This window comes from Sinocyclocheilus rhinocerous, unplaced genomic scaffold (assembly GCF_001515625.1).
Source record: "Sinocyclocheilus rhinocerous isolate Xijiao unplaced genomic scaffold, SAMN03320098_v1.1 scaffold200, whole genome shotgun sequence".
In the NCBI taxonomy this organism is placed as follows: Eukaryota; Metazoa; Chordata; class Actinopteri; order Cypriniformes; family Cyprinidae; genus Sinocyclocheilus; species Sinocyclocheilus rhinocerous.
Genome location: NW_015641014.1, coordinates 571,152 through 591,161, shown reverse-complemented (window position 1 = coordinate 591,161; position 20,010 = coordinate 571,152). Strand labels below are relative to the sequence as shown.

At 37.5% G+C, this 20,010-nt stretch overlaps 1 protein-coding gene across 2 annotated transcripts in view; it reads left to right on the top strand.

The window, feature by feature from the left end:
- Positions 1-491: 491 nt before the first annotated feature.
- LOC107753542 (voltage-dependent calcium channel subunit alpha-2/delta-4-like) overlaps positions 492-20,010 on the top strand; it is a 45,522-nt gene continuing 26,003 nt past the window's right edge. The window contains exons 1-20 of one of the 2 annotated variants that reach the window (XM_016569704.1): positions 492-1,214; positions 6,872-6,953; positions 7,121-7,237; positions 7,351-7,410; positions 7,618-7,780; positions 8,456-8,587; positions 8,728-8,788; positions 9,890-10,040; positions 10,125-10,199; positions 12,489-12,578; positions 12,666-12,779; positions 13,019-13,097; positions 13,808-13,941; positions 14,138-14,155; positions 14,614-14,772; positions 17,558-17,632; positions 17,762-17,848; positions 17,946-18,017; positions 18,837-18,898; positions 19,084-19,151. In XM_016569704.1, the coding sequence (XP_016425190.1) occupies positions 1,084-1,214; positions 6,872-6,953; positions 7,121-7,237; positions 7,351-7,410; positions 7,618-7,780; positions 8,456-8,587; positions 8,728-8,788; positions 9,890-10,040; positions 10,125-10,199; positions 12,489-12,578; positions 12,666-12,779; positions 13,019-13,097; positions 13,808-13,941; positions 14,138-14,155; positions 14,614-14,772; positions 17,558-17,632; positions 17,762-17,848; positions 17,946-18,017; positions 18,837-18,898; positions 19,084-19,151 (1,930 nt within the window). In that variant the 5' untranslated portion in view covers positions 492-1,083. The remainder of the gene's footprint in view (positions 1,215-6,871; positions 6,954-7,120; positions 7,238-7,350; positions 7,411-7,617; positions 7,781-8,455; positions 8,588-8,727; positions 8,789-9,889; positions 10,041-10,124; positions 10,200-12,488; positions 12,579-12,665; positions 12,780-13,018; positions 13,098-13,807; positions 13,942-14,137; positions 14,156-14,613; positions 14,773-17,557; positions 17,633-17,761; positions 17,849-17,945; positions 18,018-18,836; positions 18,899-19,083; positions 19,152-20,010) is intronic. The other variant, XM_016569703.1, reaches the window with a different exon arrangement.

Below are 20,010 nucleotides of genomic sequence, written 5' to 3'. Positions count from 1 at the left end.
ATTTTAAAAATTTTTTTTTTTTTTTTTTTTTTTTTAGAAAAGAGAGAGCAATAGGTCACAGCATGGACAACTTAGTTCTTGAGAAAAAGTCACATGGCAGATAAATAACAGTATACAGTTCACTTGGCCATCTGAGGCCCTTTTATTTTTTTTCACATAGAATGAACAGGATCTGGAGCTTTTTAGCTTTAAGAAACATTAAATTATTATGAACTATTCTTCAAAAGCTGCAGAAAATCATACAGGATGGATGGAGTGTCATGGGAGTGCCTGCATATCATCATGCAAAACAAGTGGCTGTCATGTCCCCACTAGATGGCCTTGTCCTACTACAAACCACAGCTGTTCACTGTTCACTCAGCTGTGGACATGGGCCAACCTCCCAAAATCACTACTAATCCTCTTAGTGACAACAAAACTCTTACTCGCCCAATCCGCTGCGTCTCTCCAGTGTGCCCACCCTTTTCTCCTCTCTCCATCTCCCCTCCCCACGTTTATGAACCCACTGTGTGGAGAGATTGTAATCCAAGTGGATTACACTGTAAATTGGGTGATGGAGGATTGGATGCTCTGGAAGTGAATCTCAACTGCAGCAGTGTGCTTGGCATTTGCTTGATTTATATATTATAACTGGGATTATTTCATGCCAAGAACCATGGAACTTTGGAGAACATCTTTCAGGTGTGATGTTTTGTGGATTATGTGATGAGAGCATACATTATTTGATATCATGTTCACCTGAGTTTAACACGAAGAAAGAAGGACCTAATGATAACATTAAGTGGATTACTTGGATTATCGGTATCATCCTGAATATGAGAAGCGTTGATTACTCCACGCAGCTCAATGAGAATTTGAGAAGTTTCTGGAAGATCTGAGCATGATTAGGAGTTCGCTGACTTGGATCATCAGGCCCTCCAAGAACTTTTGGATGTGCAAGTTCAGTTGATGAGTAGTTCGGAAGGGTTGTAAGAGATGTTTGAAACCATTTAGGCCAGCATGAATGGAAGTAAGTGGAATGGACGTTGTATTTTAGTCGTCCTACTGGAGTAGTGGATTCTCAGGACCTTCTTCTCATGACAGATGTGGCTCTTAAGGATAGATGTCAGCATCATGTATAACATCAGAGGGTCTTCTTGGGTCACATTCTTCATGGTCTACACAGGCTGGCTGTGTATCTTTACACATGCTCAAATGAAGATTCCACCAGAAACGTAAGATTCACTTTCAGTTGTTTAGCACCTTCATTTTTTAAGGTATACTGATTAGATTTTCTCTGTTGATGATGTTTTGTTTCCTACTGTTGTTTTATTCAGCCAATGGTTTTGGTAGATGCTTGTAAGACCAGACAGACTATTTCAGGGTCTAATTTGTACTGTTGCGACTTCAGTTCTGTGCACATTAGAAATTCAAATGAGACAGGAAGAGAAATTGCTCTGAGAGTTGTGTGATCATTTTTAGTAATTCCCTGATTCCCTGAGTTTGTTGAGGTGTAAAATTCAGTTCTCACGAGGCTTGGAAGTCATTCAGTGCAATAGCAGATGGCAGACACTTCTCGACATACGTAAGCAGCAGTGAAAATATTTTAAGGTAGAAACGGAAAGATAATTTGGTGATATATCCATAATTCTCTTATAAATGACTAATACAGAAAAAATACAAATATTATTTATATAATTATTATATAACTAACTATAAATATATACAAAAATAATTTAAAAAATCGGTAATAAAATATTTGAAAAAAATTCTAATGCATTTTTTAAAGGGATAATTCACCCAAAAATGACAGTTCTGTCATCATTAACTCACCTTAATGTTGTTTCAAACCTGGCTTTCCATCTTCTGTGGAACACAAAAGAAGATATTTTAAAGCATGTTGGTAACCAAACCATTGTGGTGACCACTGACTTCCATTGAATGGACAAAAAACTAATTTCCCAAAATATCTTTTATGTTCCACAGAAGATGAAAGTCATGCATGTTTGGAACAACATGAATAAATGATAACAGAATGTTAATTTTTTTGGGGTATTCCTTTAATGTTGTCACAATTCTGACTGGCCCTACAAAAACAAACCAACAGAAACCATGTCAGATTTGTTTCATGAACCTCTTTGGTTATTTTTTCCAGACATTGTGTAAAGATTTCTCTGGAGGCGAGCGTAGTGAGAACCCAAGTGCAGCTTTATTTAATCCAAAAAGTGGCCAAACAATAAACAAAGACTTAACTTGACTTAACTTGGCTTGGCATGACAAGAATACAGACATGAAATAAACTCACCAACCAGCGGTTAAAGAGGACAATACTCGACAAGAGACAATGGCAACACGAGGGCTATAAATACCAAACAATAAGGGTCGCATGACAAACCAACCAATGACCAAACAAAACTGAGAACCACATGACAAGACAATAACCAGTCAGAACATGACACACAGACAAGAGTAGCACATGATATGATCACATGAGGGGCAAGGAGCACATGACAGGGACATGAAACAAGACAAAATATCAAAAATAAAAGACCCCTCTAAGGGCGGCTCCAGAAGCCCTAATGTAACACCCAATCCAAACAAAACCCAAAAAGTCCAGGAGGGTGGTGGAGCGGAGGTGGAACTGGGAGAGGGACGGAGGGCCAGGCCCATGCAGGGGAACAGGACCTGGATCGTGGCATGGCAGAGGACTAGGACTGTGGAGCAATGGTGGACCTGGACCATGGGGCAATGGCAGACCTGGGCAGTGGAGCCATGGTGGACCTGGGCCGTGAAGCAGAGGCAGGTCTCGACTGTGGAGCAGTGGTGGGCCTGAACCATGGAGCAATGGTGGGTCTTGGCCGTGAAGCAGTGGCAGACTGTGGAACAGTGGAGGACCTGAGCCATGAAGCCGGGAAGGCAGGGAGCCAGGGTGAAGCTGGCAGAGCAGGAAGCCACCACAGCAGAGCAGACTCGTGGACAAGAGAGGCCTCTGGGGTAGACTCGTGGACAGGAGAGGCCTCTGGGGCAGACTCGTGGACAAGAGAGGTCTCTGGGGTAGACTCGTGGACAGGAGAGGCCTCTGGGGAAGACTCGTGGACAGGAGAGGCCTCTGGGGCAGACTCGTGGATAGGAGAGGCCTCTGGGGCAGACTCGTGGATAGGAGAGGCCTCTCTCTCACACACTCAGGATGGTTAGCGCCATAACAGGAAGCACTGAGGATAGGGAAACTCTGTGATAGCCAGTGCTGAGGCCCTGGGGATGCCAGCTGCTCGCACTGACACCAGTGGTGTGTCCATCACACTGGCAATCAGTCATTTCAGTCCTGGCCCAAGCTCCACATACGCAGGAGCTTGGGTAATATAGTGTGACAAGGCTCAGGCGTGGCAGCCATCTTGGCCAGGGACTCAGGCATGGCGGCCATCTTGCAAAGAGGCTCTTGTGTGGCAGCCATCTTGTGAAGAGGCTCTTGAGTGGCAGCCATGACGTGAAGAGGCTCTGGCTTGCCGGCCATCTTGTGAAGAGGCTCTGGCTTGGCGGCCATGACGTGAGCAGGCCCTGGTGTAGCAGACATGACGTGAGCAGGCTTTGGCTTGGCAGGCATGATGTGAGCAGGCCCTGGAGTAGCAGACATGATGTTAGCAGACCCTGGAGTAGCAGACATGACGTGAGCAGGCTTTGGCTTGGCAGGCATGATGTGAGCAGGCCCTGGAGTAGCAGACATGATGTTAGCAGACCCTGGATAGCAGACATGACGTTAGCAGGCCCTGGAGTAGCAGACATGACGTTAGCAGGCCCTGGAGTAGCAGACATGACGTTAGCAGGCCCTGGAGTAGCAGACATGACGTTAGCAGGCCCTGGAGTAGCAGACATGACGTTAGCAGGCCCTGGAGTAGCAGACATGACGTTAGCAGGCCCTGGAGTAGCAGACATGACGTTAGCAGGCCCTGGAGTAGCAGACATGACGTTAGCAGGCCCTGGAGTAGCAGACATGACGTTAGCAGGCCCTGGAGTAGCAGACATGACGTTAGCAGGCCCTGGAGTAGCAGACATGACGTTAGCAGGCCCTGGAGTAGCAGACATGACGTTAGCAGGCCCTGGAGTAGCAGACATGACGTTAGCAGGCCCTGGAGTAGCAGACATGACGTTAGCAGGCCCTGGAGTAGCAGACATGACGTTAGCAGGCCCTGGAGTAGCAGACATGACGTTAGCAGGCCCTGGAGTAGCAGACATGACGTTAGCAGGCCCTGGAGTAGCAGACATGACGTTAGCAGGCCCTGGAGTAGCAGACATGACGTTAGCAGGCCCTGGAGTAGCAGACATGACGTTAGCAGGCCCTGGAGTAGCAGACATGACGTTAGCAGGCCCTGGAGTAGCAGACATGACGTTAGCAGGCCCTGGAGTAGCAGACATGACGTAAGCAGGCCCTGGAGTAGCAGGCATGGCGTGAGCAGGCTTTGGAGTAGCAGACATGACGTGAGCAGGCCCTGGAGTAGCAGGCATGACGTGAGCAGGTTCTGGAGTAGCAGGAATGGCGTGAGCAGGCTTTGGAGTAGCAGACATGACGTGAGCAGGCCCTGGAGTAGCAGGCATGACGTGAGCAGACTTTAGAGTAGCAGACATGACGTGAGCAGGCTTTGGCATGGCAGGCATGACGTGAGCAGGCCCTGGAGTAGCAGACATGATGTGAGCAGGCTTTGGAGTAGCAGACATGACGTGAGCAGGCCCTGGAGTAGCAGACATGATGTGAGCAGGCTTTGGAGTAGCAGACATGACGTGAGCAGGCCCTGGAGTAGCAGACATGATGTGAGCAGGCTTTGGAGTAGCAGACATGACGTGAGCAGGCCCTGGAGTAGCAGACATGATGTGAGCAGGCTTTGGAGTAGCAGACATGACGTGAGCAGGCCCTGGAGTAGCAGACATGATGTGAGCAGGCTTTGGAGTAGCAGACATGACGTGAGCAGGCCCTGGAGTAGCAGACATGATGTGAGCAGGTTCTGGAGTAGCAGACATGACATTAGCAACTCCAGACATGACAGCTGGGACATGGAAACACTCTTGTGTGGTGGGTACTGTAGGATTGCAGGGTTCCTCATCCACAATCCCCACAGTACAGTAAATGAGGAACCACTCAACCGAAGTGCAAAGTCAGTATATTGAGCCAGAGACCAGTGAGGCATGTGATGTGGAATTAACAAAGATTTCTTTTATGAGGCCAAAACAGAAAATGTCTTTGAGGGACACGTCATTAAAATCCACTAAATGGCACAATCCACAAAAGTCCTCAACATAATCCTCTATGGCCCTGTCGCCTTGACAAAGACAGAGGAGGTGAGAAACTGCTAGATTCATGGTAGCGGTCGAGTATTCTGTGAAGATTCCTCTGGAGGCGAGCGTAGTGAGAACCCAATAGCTTAACTTAATCCAAAAAGTGTCCAGAACATGACACACAGACAAGAGTAACACATGACATGATCACATGAGGGGCAAGGAACACATGACAGGAACATAAAACAAGGCAAAATATCAAAATAAAAGACATGAAAACCTAAACCAGAAACAAAACCCAAACCCCACGTTAGACATGGTCAACTAGCAGGTTAATGTTCTGGCTTGAAGTGGTACTGTTTGAGCAGATACACTCATGGAATTAATAATGCCTTATGGATACCAGCCAGAGACACAAGCAAGTTCACAGATGGTCATACAGGCCAGGTTCTGTGCACACAGGAATATCACAGACTTTGGGCCTTTCCAAGAGTGCAACTAACATTATTCTCATGCATCATAATTTGACTTTTATTATGCATACTAGACCCTGCTGAGCATGTAAGACCAAGCATATTTCATAGCTATGCGAGTACATCTGTGTTTTAGGGATTTATTGCCAAAGACAGTTTTATCTTGGCCTTAATCCCTATATTTATTTTTAGATTTTTAGATTTATATAACTACAACAATTCAAGGACAAATTGTTCTCTTGTAGCACCAGTCCATTTTAAAACTCACCAAGGCTGCATTTGATTAAAAATACACTATAAAATAGTAATATTGTGAAATATTATTACAATTGCAAATAACTTTTCTATTTCAATATATTTTCAAATGTAATTTATTCTTGTAATAGTAACGCAGAATTTGTAGTAGATACTTCAAAAAACATTCTAAAATGCTGATTTGCTGCTCAAGAATTGTGAAAGCGAAACTACTTTGTTTGGCCTTCCAAAAGAGGACGATATCTGCATCGTCATGCCTAGAGATGATCCGTGCTGGTTGCTGAGGAAATACAACAGCTTTGCCCCGCATAAACACATTTCATTACACCAAATACACCAAATAATGTTCTTTTTAGCAACATCATATGACCCCTTTAAGAAATCTTTTAAAACATAAATGTTTATACTGTTATTACTTCCTTGTCTGTTGATTTGTTTTTGACTTCCCAAGGATTTCCCTTGCTGTAATAGTATCAGAGTCCTCAACATTGCCAAACTATTAACATAATTCCTCAGCCTCCCTGATGATCCCAGACACCTTCAGGTCAACCGAGATGCTTCAACATAAGACTGATGACAGACTCAGTTCAACCTTAAGACAGACTGTCCGAGAGCTCACCTCTTATTATGACAAAGTGCTGACAGGGCTCTTTATATTTGTTATTTTGTGCATTGTACATCAAGAATGACAGGGATGTTTCATTATATTTGTGGTCTTTATATCATTTCAGTGACCTCATTTTATTTAAAGTAAATGTAAACATTTTAAAATAATTTATTGAGTTTATCAGGGTAATTTCAAACATTCAAATAAAATATTTGTTCACTAATTTGAATAACGCTTGATAAAAATCACACCGCTGGTGCTAATTGACTTTTTTTTTTTTTTTTAATTCTAGGGTTAAAAAATGGGCCATCACCATTTCAGAGCAAATCAATGCAATTGCATCAAAATACTCAGGCGCTGTGCTATTACAAAAGGTAAATATCAATGAAAATGTAAAGTTTCCTGGTCGTTTTTAGTTATGATGATTGTTTCTGGATGCTTTAATTTTTGGATATTCATTTAGGAAAACTTTTTGCACATATTACTAATAAAATTATTCCAGAAAAGCAAAATGCTAAAACTGTTCTCTCTATATGTCTAGAAACTCAAAGATGTTGAGCCCATCATCAGAATAGAGGATGTAGATGGAGCACGATTAGTGCTGGAATTTGCAGATGAAATTGAAAGAATGCTTGGCAGCAAGATGAAATCTATGAAGGTCAGTCTAGAGTGCTCATTTTTATATTGTCTAAATTAGTTTAGACTGATGTTATTTTATGAGGAACTTTGGTTTTAACTTAGAAAATTAGTTCTCTTTGTCTATGTCCTCAGAGGCTCGCAGACACAGCTGAGGACGCTGACCTTTATCATGAGTATAATGCATCTTTACAGGTAACAAAATTGAGATTTGGTATTTAAACCTGTTTGTAAAAAAATCAGCAAAAAATGTAATGTATTAAATTCAAATAAATTAAGTAATTTAAACAAATAGTTCATAAAAATAATATATTACAAATATTTATATAATAAATACATTAAATATTTAGATTGTCATTTTAAATGCAAATATTGTCTTTTTATGCTATATTTTTTTGTCAGTTTGACTACTTTAATGCATTATTGGTGAATACTATGGATGAAGAGGGAAATTTCATTGAACTTGGAGGTGAATTTCCATTGGAAGAGAATGAACATTTCAACAGGCTTTCAGTCAACACTTTAATGAGCGACATCCAAGTTCCCACTAATGTCTACAACAAAGGTATGGTAGCAATAATGAGAATCACCATGGGCTTTGCATCTGATTTAAACAGTATGTTTAATCAATGCAAAAACACACTTTGTTATTTTGCTTCTTGATTAAATCATATAAACTGTGGACTCAACAAATCCAAAGTTCTGTCATAAAACTCTAGATGGCACAGTCTGATAGGTTCTAACTCAGTCTGACATAATGACATCATTATTCACAAACCCTCCACCTTCCCCAGCTCCACCTGTATAGATCTGCTACGGTGTGATTTCATATATATATGGTTATTTGATATATGTTATATGTGCAGCAGCAATATTTCTTACATGCTTACAGCAGCATGTCTGTGGATGTATTAGCAGTAGAAAGTCTCGGTACTCGTTCTGCAGCAGGAGCAGTAGCGTAGCAGATCTATTCCGCCAAGACCAAACACATTAACACTGTCATGTGCATTACCATGCTAAACTCTCCGAGAGTTGCCATGACAGAACTTAAATTACAGGGTGTTTATAAGTCAGTCTATATTATAAAACTTAAAATACTTGATGGCAATTACTTCTTATTTGAATGCTTAATATATGAGGGTTATATTTTCACAGTTTAAATTAAATTCGAATCTCAACAATTTTGTGCAAATACAACATTTAAACTTTAAAAAATAATATCAAACGTCTTTATTTGCAGATCCAGACATTCTTAATGGAGTGTACATGTCAGAAGCCTTGAATGATATCTTCATCAGTAACTTCCAGAAGGATCCCACGCTTACTTGGCAATATTTTGGCAGCTCAACCGGATTCTTCAGACTCTATCCAGGTTTGATCAAGTCTGTTTCGTGAACATTGTTTAGTATTGCTCAGTCCTACAACTTGAAAGAAAAAACTGGACTGTACGTTCTTAAATCTGCATTCTCAGTGTAAAAGATGTTTAGTTTTGCTTATCTTTGTGCTTTTCAGGAATTAAATGGACACCTGATTCTAATGGAGTAGTTTCTTTCGACTGCAGAAACAGAAATTGGTGAGACAACGTAAAGCATTTGACCTAAAACCCTAATAGCTTTTGTTATCCTGCTTGTCTAAGTGCTTGGCAATGTAGTGAAGTTGATTCATTCATATGAAATAAAATTGATACCAGTTGACTTGGATTCAGCAAGGTTTTGTCCTGACCCAGTGTGCAGTGCAGGATTATCTGTGTGGATGCCACCCAAATGTCTGCTTGTGGCTATGGTAGCACAGCCAGTTAGGCCCTGATCCCACCAAAAGACTTTAATCTCATTCTTAAGTGGTTAGCAGCTCAGCGGCCAGGTTAGTAGGACTGACACAGGCTCCATATGTGACTGTTTATACAGAAGCAAGTGAATGCAATGAATCTGAATAAACACCTGTAAGAAACACTTTTGAAGTCAGTTTGAAACAGGAGGATTGGACTTACATCACTGGTGTTACGTTTTTTACTTTCTTTATGTACTGTTTTAAAAATGTAAAATATACTGTTTTAGTTAAACAAAAAATGTTTGATGTTAACTAAGATTAAGATGTGTAATGTTAATTAAAACAGTAAAAATGTAGTTAAAACTAATAAAACTAATAAGAAATAGGCATATTATACAGTATATCCATGTTATCTCCATGTTGTTTCACTAAATGAACACAAGATTAAATTTATATTTAATGTAGAATTAATTCAATTAATTAATTATTTTTAAATGATTTTGTCTTTAGAAATATTTTATTAATATTTTTACCAAATTAATATTTTATACATAAGTATTATTATGCAGCAATATTTGCTTACATATATTTTTACTGAAATATTTTAATATTTTAAAGACCTCTGTTAAGCGTCTTAAGTGATTATTTAATTGTAGTCATAATAATAATAAATAGAAAAACACATTAAAATCATTGCCGTTTCCACAGTGTTGCTTAATTTTATATGTATTGGCAGAAAGATCATCACAAATATATTGTGAATGTTTTACATAATGCCCAGTCCTAGACCCAAATTGGTAACTCCTATAATAACTTATCATTTAATATTATTATAAAGCCTTTAGCATAGCGTTCCATAGAGGTGTCCTGGGTCATCTTCTAAGAAAATCCTCTCTCTCTGTCACAGGTATATCCAGGCTGCCACCTCTCCTAAGGACATCGTGATTGTAGTTGATGTCAGCGGCAGCATGAAGGGGCTTAAAATGACCATTGCCAAACATACCATCAACACTATCCTGGACACGCTCGGGGAAAATGACTTTGTCAATGTTATTGCAGTAAGGGCACACTTTGTTTTCCATTTAGCATCACTTTATGGTTTGATCAGCATTGTAAAATGTTTTTGCACGTCCTTTCCTTAGTACACTGATTATGTCCGCTACGTGGAGCCCTGTTTTAAGGGAAAGTTGGTACAGGCAGACTTGGACAACCGCGAGGTAAGTCGATTATCCACTTCACTTGAGCCTGAGGAACTAAGCCAATGACTCCAATCGGCACTGCAGGATACCGGCTCTCTACCATTCTCTCATATGCACTCATGTACACGTTTTTACACATTGTTTTTCTTTTCGTGTTTTTTTCCCCCTCATTTTTTACATTTACATAAAGATTTTATTATCTTTATTATTTATGTTAGTGTTTTTTTCTACTGTTTTTATTCCATGTGACTTATTTAAATTACATTGTTATTTAATTTATTCAAATGTTAAGTGTGTATTTTTTCACCAAATATATTTGTAAAAATTATAACTGATTTCAAACTCATTTTCTGAACAATTCTTCCATCTGCTATTGGATGGAAAAACAGGTAGTCCAAAATTCACCCCATTAAAACAATAAAAAATTATCAAATAATAAATAAACATTTTAGAAAATATAAATAAATATTAAAATATTATAACAAATTTAAAAATATAATTCAAGATCAACATGTGAATCATTTACTTATAGTTGGTCATAGTCACTTAAAGAGAAAATATAGACAAAATAATAATAAATAATAAAAATATAAACCTAAAATTATAAGAAAACATTATAACAAAACATTACAATAAATTTAGAAACATAAAACTTTTATTTATTTTAAATTGTCTTTGAAATTATACACTTCTTGAGACAATGTTGCAATGCCGGGCTGGTTTTGATGGAAACACAGAGTTACAATTTTTAGACTTTTTTCGAAAATCAACATTTGAAAGATGTACTTATAGTTGGTTGAGAAAATATAAATAAATAATAACATAAATGAATAAAATATAAGAAAAAATAAATAACATATATAAAAATAAAAAAATAGAATAAATAAAATGAAAAAATTATATAGCAAATTTAAAATATAATAAAAATAATCTAAAAAAAAAAAAAAGTAAGTAAATGTCACGCTTTTTAGGAATTACTGAGACAAACTTTGCTGTTTTCAGGAATGCTAGGCTGTAGCTCTGACACTAGGCAGTCTCATCCACATTCTGCTTTTGCTTTTAGTCATGTGATAGACTAGCTGCTGGGTGATTTGATCTAATGTGCAGCTCTTTTGCTTGTTGTATATCAGAGAGCAAGTAGGGACGTATGCTAATCTCTGGAATTACAGTCGCTTACAGAATTATAGAGCGATCGGACAGTGAAATGACTGAAGGCAGCACGTTTCATCTTTCAGATCACTCTCATAATACTGTTTTGTCAGTTTTTAGACATTTTATACATGCAAATGCAGTAGGCCACATATTTAGATTCCATTTATAATTACGTGAATTAATTCAAATTGTAATTTTAATTGAATTATTACGTGATAAGGTGATTAATTCCCAAATCAATCACAGTTACTCACACATATCAATGTTTGCTAAGAAAAGACTCCAAATGAAGATCATTCGAAGACTTTACATTTCTGAATAATAATTCAATGCACCCTTGGGTTTTATTATACAGCTTATTCTACTATTGTACATCTCTAAATATCTTCAAGTAAGGATGATGTAAAACATATAGGACACTTGGACAGGTCTGCGCAGCCACAGACTGGTACTTAGTACAGGGTGATGGGTCAGCAGAGCTTGTAATGATATTTCAGGTCTAAGTCACTCAGCATCTGCTCAATGTGCTGACACAGATCCTCTAAGAAATACTCTGAAAGACAGCAGCACCATGACATCTCTGACCCACCTGCTCAGATGGTCAACTTGATCTTGAATTTTGTCCCATTTTTGTTCATTGTGTAATTGTACTTAAAAAAAGACACAAAAATATTGTTTTAATGAGGTATTTCAAGCAATAAAATTTGCTAAATAATTATATTAAGAAATACAATATAATAAATATTAAAATTTTTATCTTTTACATTTTTACTTTTCGTACGATTTTATTTTTTGTAATTTTCTAGTTTTAGGAAAATTTTCATTTTCTTCTCCTGTTTTATACCATTCATGTCAGTGTTATTTTAGTATTATTTATATACTATTATAGTATTTATTCATATTTTAAAGTAGCTTTAATTTATTTTATTAATTTTGTTTTTAATTTTAAATGATCTATTATTTATTTTTCAGCTTCATATCAAGTAAAGAACAACACTGGACTAGGAAAAACTAATGACGTATTAAAGAGATATTTTTTTGTGGATTTTCCTTTGCAACATGAAGTCTGAAAAAGTACAATCTTCATCTTTTTTTGGTTTTTACTGATATCATTTCATTTTCATTTGCATTTCCCCGTCCCATCTCTCTTTTCAGCATTTCAAGCTGTTTGTTGAAGAACTCCATGTGAAGGGAGAGGCTAAAGTAAAAAAAGCCATGAAGGAGTCGTTCCGCATCCTCGCTGACGTCAGTGTCATTCACACAAATATACAAAACTCTGCATACGGTGCCAACCCTCTGCACATCCTCCATGTTTCTCTTCCTGTCTCCTAGGCTAGAGCAAATGGTCAGGGCAGCCTATGTAACCAAGCAATTATGCTGATCACAGACGGAGCCATGGAAGATTTCCAATCAGTGTTCGAAGAGTTCAACTGGCCTGACAAGAAGGTAACACACAATCTGCTCGCTCTACAGGGAATGGAGGACATAGCATATGACGTACTATAAAATCTGCATACCGCTCTGTTAAATTGTTGGAGAACCTTCTGGAAAAATGTCTTGTTCATTGCACATTTTTCCTTCATGAACAGATTTTAAGACAATGTGACTTTATTGAACATGAATGTATGGATATATTTCCTCAGGAGCAATAATTCAAGTTAAGTAACAAAATGTAATGGTTTCAGGTACGAGTTTTCACTTACCTTATTGGCAGAGATATGACCTTCTCAGAAAACGTCAAATGGATTGCCTGCAACAATAAGGGTATGTAGTCAGCCAGTATTAAAAATGCAATCATTTACTCTCCCTCATGTGCTACCAAACCCGTATTTCTTTCTTGCTTCTGTAGAACAAATTATTGAACCATTCAAGCCCCAGAAAAGGACACAAAGGCATCTTAAAAGTATAATTTTCCATATGTATTCCATATGTATTTCATATCTTCTGAAAACATATAATAGTTTTTGTGAGGAACGGAAATTTGCATTGTCAATATTCCCCTCCAGTGAGCTTTTAACCGCTACAGCTGGATCACCGAATCAGTGAGCTGAACTCGAGGAATAGATCAATTTGATTCAGTAGGTTGGCTCGTTAATGAAGCATCCAGTTAATGAATGATTCATTAATTGAATCTTTAATGCACCATTCAGATCAGATTATTCTGGTCTTGTGAACCAGATCAATTTGTTAATTGAAAAACATGATTCATTCAGATTAATTCCTGATTCGTTCTCAAAGGCGAAGATTTTCAGTGAGTAATGACTTAAATTGTGGTTTGTTGTCTCAATCAAAGGCAAAGCTTTCTTACGACTTTAGAAGACTTGGAAAATAGTAAGTAAAGTCATATGGACCACTTTTATGTGCTTTTTGGCAGCTTGAATGCTTCAGTTCATCGAGCTCTTCAGTTTGCTAATGGCATCTTTTCACAACAGGGAAATATGCAGAAATCTAATACTCCTATTTGATATTTACAGGTTATTATACTCACATCTCTACACTGGCTGATGTACAGGAGAACGTCATGGAGTATCTTCATGTTCTGAGTCGACCGATGGTCATCAACCATGACCATGACATAATCTGGACCGAAGCGTATATGGACAGTGTGGTGAGTGTATGATTCTGACTTTTCAGAAGAACTAAAATACAGCATTCACATTTCATCAATTCGCACTACTCATTTCCAACTGTGCTCATTTCAAGGCAGTTTAATGTGATTTGTTGTGCTGTTTACTCATATATTACTGTTTCTGTACTAATGTGATTCTTTTCCATTCATCGCCATAATCATTTCTATCATACAGCTTCCTAACACTAAGGAGGTAACTCTTAGAAACAGTAAAACACACACCACTGTACTTTAGCATGTATAAATAGACTTTAGATATTTAGCCTGTGCTCAGAGTGTAATGTAGTTGTTATCCTGGCTGGCCAGCATACCAGGACTTCTTGGTTTAGTACTCCCCCTGCTGCTTATCATCATTTATCACATTTGTGCTGGACATGATGGAGCTTTCACTAATAGAATCAACATGAAATGTTGTTTTCAACCAATTTTACTGCCATAATTTATGTATTTCTGCGTGAAACATGAAAAAATGTTGAGGACAAATTTATTTTATTAATCTGAAATTGTTTTGATCATGAAAAGTGGGCATGATGAGACTAGTAACGTGCATTTGGAAAATAAATAGGGTTCATTTCGATTTCATGTTGATTTTAACTCTGTGCTTCTGCAGTTAAAGTGTAAGATACTAAATTCCTCATGTCTCTCCCGTAGCTGTTCAAAAGCAAAGCTCACAGTCTTCTGCTCATGACGTCAGTGGCCATGCCAGTGTTCAGTAAGAAGAAAGAAACACTCTCTCATGGCATTCTGCTGGGAGTGGTGGGAACTGACATTCCTCTGCTGGAGGTCATGAAACTTGCCCCGCGATATAAGGTAAAAAAAAAAAAAACATCACTAAGGTTGCCAACTTCAGCTTGAAGCAGTCATATTTTTTCATAATTTCTTTATACCACAAATTACATTTGTAATTTAGGTTAAATGGTAGCAGGGACAAACTATGTATTTATATAAATATGGAATATATCCATGCTACATTTTGGGTTAATATAGCATATTTTTGAACCATAAAATATTTGTGAATTTTATATTAAATATATATTTTATAAGTTTGCATTATTTTCATGACAATTAAACACATTTACATTCCGAATTCTCAATACCATTTCCCTGCTACCATTTTTTTTTTAACTTATTTCAAAAAGTGAAACTTTCATATATTCTAGATTCATTACATGTAAAGTAAAACATTTCAAAAGTTTTTTGTTTTAATTTTGATGATTAGAGCTTACAGCTCATGAAAGTCAAAAATCCAGTATCTCAAAATATTAGAACATTTACATTTGAGTTTCATTAAATGACCATCCCTACAGAATTCCGGGTATCTCTTGTTCTTTGAAACCACAATAATAGGGAAGACTGCTGACTTGGCAATTGTCCAGAAGACAATCATTGACACCCTCCACAAAGAGCGTAAGTCACAGAAGGTCATTACTGAAAGGGGTGGCTGTTCACAGAGTGCTGTATCAAAGCATATTAAATGCAAAGTTGACTGGAAGGAAGAAATTGGGTAGGAAAAGGTGCACAAGCAACAGGGATGACTGCAAGCTTGAAAATACTGGCAAACAAAGCTGATTAAAACATTTGGGAGAGCTTCACAAGGAGCGGACTGAAGCTGGAGTCAGTGCACCAAGCGTCACCACCCTCAGACATCTTCAGGAAAAGGGCTACCAAGCCACTTCTGAAACAGAAACAACGTCAGAAGCATCTTACCTGGGCTAAGGAGAAAAAGAACTGGACTGTTGCTCAGTGGTCCAAAGTCCTCTTTTCAGATGAAAGTAAATTTTGCATTTCATTTGGAAATCAATGTCTGGAGTCTGGAGGAAGACTGGAGAGGCACAGAATCCAAGCTGCTTGAAGTCCAGTGTGAAGTTTCCGAAGTCAGTGATGATTTGGGGTACCGTGACGTGTCTTGGTGTTGGTCCATTGTGTTTTATCAAGTCCAAAGTCAATGCTTTATGGAGAATGCTGATTTCCTTTTCCAGCAGTACTTTAGCACCTGCCCACAGTGCCAAAACCACTTCCAAGTGGTTTGCTGACCATGATATTACTGTGCTGGATTGGCCAGCCAACATGCCTGACGTGAACCCCATATGGAATCTATGGGATATTTTCAAGAGAAAGATGAGAAACAGTCGATCCAACAATACAGACGAGCTGAAGGCTCAATAGTGCCTCAGCAGTGCCACAGGCTGATCGCTTCCATGCCACACCTCACTGATGCTGTCATTTGTGCTAAAAGAGCCCTGACCAAGTATTGAGTGCATAAATTAACATACTTTAAAGAACTTGAACTTTTCTGTTTTGCAAATCCTTTTTTTGATTGATATTAGGAAATGTTCTAATATTTTGAGATACTGGATTTTTTACTTTCATGAGCTGTAAACTCTAATCTTCAAAATTAAAACAAAAAAACTTTTGAAATGTTTTACTTTACATGTAATGAATCTAGAATATATTAAAGTTTCACTTTTTGAAATGTTACACAAAAAAAAAAGAACTGTTTTACAATATTCAAATTTTTTGAGATGCACCTGTATGTATGTATATATATATTTATATATATTTTTCCCTAATATTAAAACGAAAAAACTTTGCTTTCTCTTTCCATAATCCCTCCCTATCTAGCTTGCATCTGAACAATGTCTGAAACTTTTTATTACGAGCACTTCCTGTGTTTATTTGCCTCTTTATGATGAATCACTTGTTGTATTCCACAATTTTAAGTCACTTTGGATAAAAGTGCCTGCTAAATGAATAAATGTAAATGTAAAATAAATCAGCTTAAATGAAAGGCAGTATGCAACAAATGCTACCATGAAGTATACATATTTTACAATTTAACTATATTAATATATAACTGGATATGTAATCAAACATTATTAGACAGAAAACATTATTACTTCTTTCTTGGTCAATTATTTATAACACTGGAAAAATCTGACTGTATATGAAAATAAATAAAAAATAAATACTGTATATGATCAGACTCAGTTCAAATTTAATTCAATCATGACAACTCTCTGAAGATTTTAGCATGGTGATGGATATGACAATGTTAATGTATTTGGTCTTGGCGGAATAGATCTGCTACGCTGCTGCTGAATTGCTGCTGCTGTTGGTTATTGCTGTAGTTGTAGATTATTGCTGCTGCTGCAAGCAAGTACAGGAACTTGCTACTGCCAATGCATACGGCGATACGGTACCATGAGTATTTAAGACATACTGCTGCTGCAAAAATAGCATATAAAATAACCCCGTAGCAGATCTATACAGGTGGAGCTGGGGAAGGCGGAGAGTTTCAGAGAAACTCTGAAAGCACGCTGCAGGAATCTCTAGTGAATGCTAGCCAGCCATATACAAGCAAGGCAGTATGCTCATTGGCTGCATATGCAGCATGAACCAATCAGCTGTGCCAAGTCATTTAACTATCTGAATATCATCGGTTACGTTAACAACCCGTCGCCTGCGCCATCTAGAGTTTCATGACTGAACTATATATATACTTTTAATTTAAGACATTTAATGAACATAGCTACAAATACTGTGACAATGTCAACAAAAATATAAAATGATGAATGCTAATGATTTTATCTTTTAGCTTGGAGCACATGGTTATGCCTTCCTCATCACAAACAATGGATACATTCTGGCACATCCTGATTTAAGACCACTGGTGAGTCCATCTGAATCTTCTTACTCTCTCGATCACTCAAACATCTGCTCCTCTAGATAGACTTAAAATATAATGAACTGATATTGATTTGTCATCCCTCTTGCTGTTTTTTTCTCTATTTTGTAACAGTACAGTGATGGGAAGAAGTTGAAACCCAAGCCTAACTACAACAGTGTAGATCTGTCAGAGGCTGAGTGGGAGGACACTGAGGACAGTGTGAGTTGTCCACATACAGTACATATACTTCCTGTAAGCATCCTCACTGTTTTAAGGCTCAGAAAAATCGTAATGATGTCCTGCCCTGTCTGTGCAGTTGAGAACAGCCATGGTGAAGGGCAAAACTGGCACTCTGACTTTAGATGTGAGAGCAGCTGTGGATAAAGGGGTGAGTGTGTTTGCATCAGCCATCTTTTATGTTAAAAACGTTAAATTACTTGAAATACTCCTTTTGGGTGAATCGTACAAGTCCTGACAAGAATGTGTCCATTCCCCCCATATTCTCATTACATATTGCATTACCGTAATCATAAATTGTTTTTATTTTCACACTTAAAATAATCTTATTCATGCAAAACTAGTTTGCTAAAATATAGTTTGTTTGTTTTTTCCTTCAGTAAAATGTGACCTGGACATGTTCTTGACAGGTTTCGTAAGATTCATCCTTTTAAGCCCAAAACACACATGGCTCCTAATTGGTGGTCCTGTATCGTACAGTGAGAGAGGTTCAAAGCCTACGATACAGCATGATGATCATCGCACAGTGTGTTTGCTGGTACGATCCATGTTACTGACCAACCAATAAAAATGCGACATGAAATCAACCCGACATGGCGCTAAAATACAAAACTGCTCTTTTATGCCTTCCTCTTTGGCCGCTTTCACTTTTTTTCAGCACACATAAAAACTACAACTCCTAAAGTGTGATTTATCATGCTCTTTTTGTTTACCACTTGCGCATGCTGATGACGTTTTATTCTTTTATAGTAACGTGCATACAAGTCAATAGGTGTCATCATCGTACAGTCTACACACATGTTGTAGACAAGTTTATTAGATCCATGTCGCACAGTGTGACATCTTGCTAAAATCCTGCAGTGTGTCTCAGGCTTTAATAACGTGTAACATAAAGTGATAATGTAAATGTTATATTGGGTCATAACTAATAATCTGCCTTTGTGACTGTATTTTTTATTTTATTCCCCAGAAAAGGCCTTTCTTCCTCAAAAATGATTATTTCTACACAACCATCAAGGAAACTCCATTTAGGTTTGATATGCTCCTCACATTCTCAATATATTCCCTTCATACTTACTGCACATGTTGAAATAGCTTATTGAAAAACACATTTTATTGTACAGTATTTTACCCTTTTCTTTAGATATTTTCAGTAACAATACCTTCAGTTGACCTTCATATGATGTCTTTAATGCATAATTATGATGTGCTTTCAGTTTTGGGATGGTGCTTACAAGAGGTCATGGGCAGTACATGTTCTTTGGGAATGTTTCTGTGGAGGAGGGTGAGTTCACTATATGATTTATAGCTCATGTGATATACAGTTGGTGAAAATGATGCAGTACCCTTCTGAGTACAATAAGATTTAAAAAAAAAAAAGGAAATTAATACTTATATTTAGCAAGGACACAGGTCAAAAGAGACAGTAAATATGTTTATAATGTTACCCAAAAATTCTATTTCAAATAAATGCTGCTCTTTTTAAATTTCTATTCATTAAAGCATCCTGAAAAAAAATGTATCAATGTTTCCACAAAAATATTATGCAGCACAATTGCTTTCAACATTGAAAATAATAATAATAATGTTTTTTGAGCAACAAATCAGCATATTAGAATGGTTTTTAAAGGATCATGTGACACTGAATACTAGAGTAATAAAAACAGGTCTTTTAAATGGTAATATTTCACATTTTGCATTCAACATTTGCATTTTTTAATCAAATAATGATGAGCATAAGACACTTATATAAATGAATCTCATTTTACCAATAATAAATATGGAAATATTGATATTTAGGCAAGGCAAGGCAAGTTTATTTATATAGCACATTTCATACACAATGGTAATTCAAAGTGCTTTACTTTACTTTACTTTTACTTTTAGTCATTTAGCAGACGCTTTTATCCAAAGCGACTTACAAATAAGAAAAAGTAATTAAAACTAAAAGCTAAAACTCTATAAATACTATATATATATACACACATTTAAGAAAATAAAAGAAATTAAATAAAAATGACAAATGCATACAACAACACTTCAAAACTAAAACATTTAAATTTAAATTTAGCATTTAAAATACGTTTTTGGATGTGTGCGGACCTTCTCTTTTGCACATGCAACGTTTCACTAGCTTGCTCACC